The sequence below is a fragment of the Mus caroli genome, chromosome 6 (assembly GCF_900094665.2).
Source record: "Mus caroli chromosome 6, CAROLI_EIJ_v1.1, whole genome shotgun sequence".
Taxonomy (NCBI): Eukaryota; Metazoa; Chordata; class Mammalia; order Rodentia; family Muridae; genus Mus; species Mus caroli.
The window spans coordinates 116,426,345-116,427,517 of record NC_034575.1 but is presented as its reverse complement, the minus strand read 5'-3'; the positions used below and the strand labels follow the sequence as shown (position 1 = coordinate 116,427,517).

The window sequence follows — 1,173 nt, the reverse complement described above, 5'->3', positions numbered from 1 at the left end:
CACTTGGCAGACTCAGCTTCCTAGAGATCACTTGGAAAGGACTGAGAGGTGACAAGCTGTTCCAGCTGAACAGAAGAGTGGCTCCCAGAAGACTGGCAGGGGTGTCCTGAGAGGTCACAGCAGGGTGGAGCAGAGGTTACCCCTGGGAGGAGCTAGCCTTGACCAGGTTCCTGGCTCTGGAGTCACCTGGCCTCTGGCACTTCCTACAAATGAGTCTCCTTCTCCCAGGCAATGAGTTCTTGTTTGGCTGGAGAGGATGAACAGTTTTGAGCAGAGGAGCCATCCTGTGGTGGGCGCCGCCCTGGCTGGGGCAGACTGGGGTCTGGTGTGATGAGTCTTCGAAGGCGCTAAGGGTGAGAAAGGCAGGGAGTGAGTAAGCTCTGGAGTGGGCAGGGGCATACTCTCTGTGAGTGTGTCACTGGGGTGGGCAGTGGGATGCTCTCTGTGGGTGTGTCACTGGGGTGGGCAGTGGGATGCTCTCTGTGGGTGTGTCACTGGGGTGGACAGGGGGAATGCTCTCTGTGGGTGTGTCACTGGGGTGGACAGGGGGATGCTCTCTGTGGGTGTGTCACTGGGGTGGACAGGGGGATGCTCTCTGTGGGTGTATCACTGGGGTGGGCAGGGGGATGCTCTCTGTGGGTATGTCACTGGGGTGGGCAGTGGGATGCTCTCTGTGGGTGTGTCCCCAGAAACAAAGTCAGACACTCAGGGCCAAACTCGGGGTTGGTGAGATAAGAGCAAACAAGGAGAGGGAATTAAGAGAAGAAATGAACTGAACTCAGTTCTGACTAGAACAACCTAGATGATCTCAGGCAACTTGCCTAACTCCTCCAGCCCTCTGTCCCCTTACTCTCCTCATCTGTAAAATGGAGGTAACGAGACACTTTATGAGACAGTTCATGGCACAGGGCAAGGTATAAAGAAGTGTTGCGATTCTCCTTACTACCCTTCTAATTACTATTGTCATATGCCCCTTTAAGGATTTCCCAGTTATCATCTGTAGAGGGAAGAGGTGCTACTACATCTTTTTTTTTTTTTTTTTTTGGTGTGTCAACCCCACCCCTTTTGGCCTTGAATGTAGCTGTGGTGGTGGGCATTGGGAATCTTGACAACCTCACAATGACCACATGAAAACAAGGACATGACATGCTCAGGTTGAAGGTATGAGGACAT

General features: G+C 52.9%; 1 protein-coding gene across 1 annotated transcript in view; it reads right to left on the bottom strand.

Moving 5' to 3' along the window:
- Positions 1-6: 6 nt before the first annotated feature.
- LOC110295774 (sodium- and chloride-dependent betaine transporter-like) overlaps positions 7-1,173 on the bottom strand; it is a 19,271-nt gene continuing 18,104 nt past the window's right edge. The window contains 1 exon segment of the mRNA XM_029478256.1: positions 7-347. Coding sequence (XP_029334116.1) covers positions 204-347 — 144 coding nt within the window. The 3' untranslated portion in view covers positions 7-203.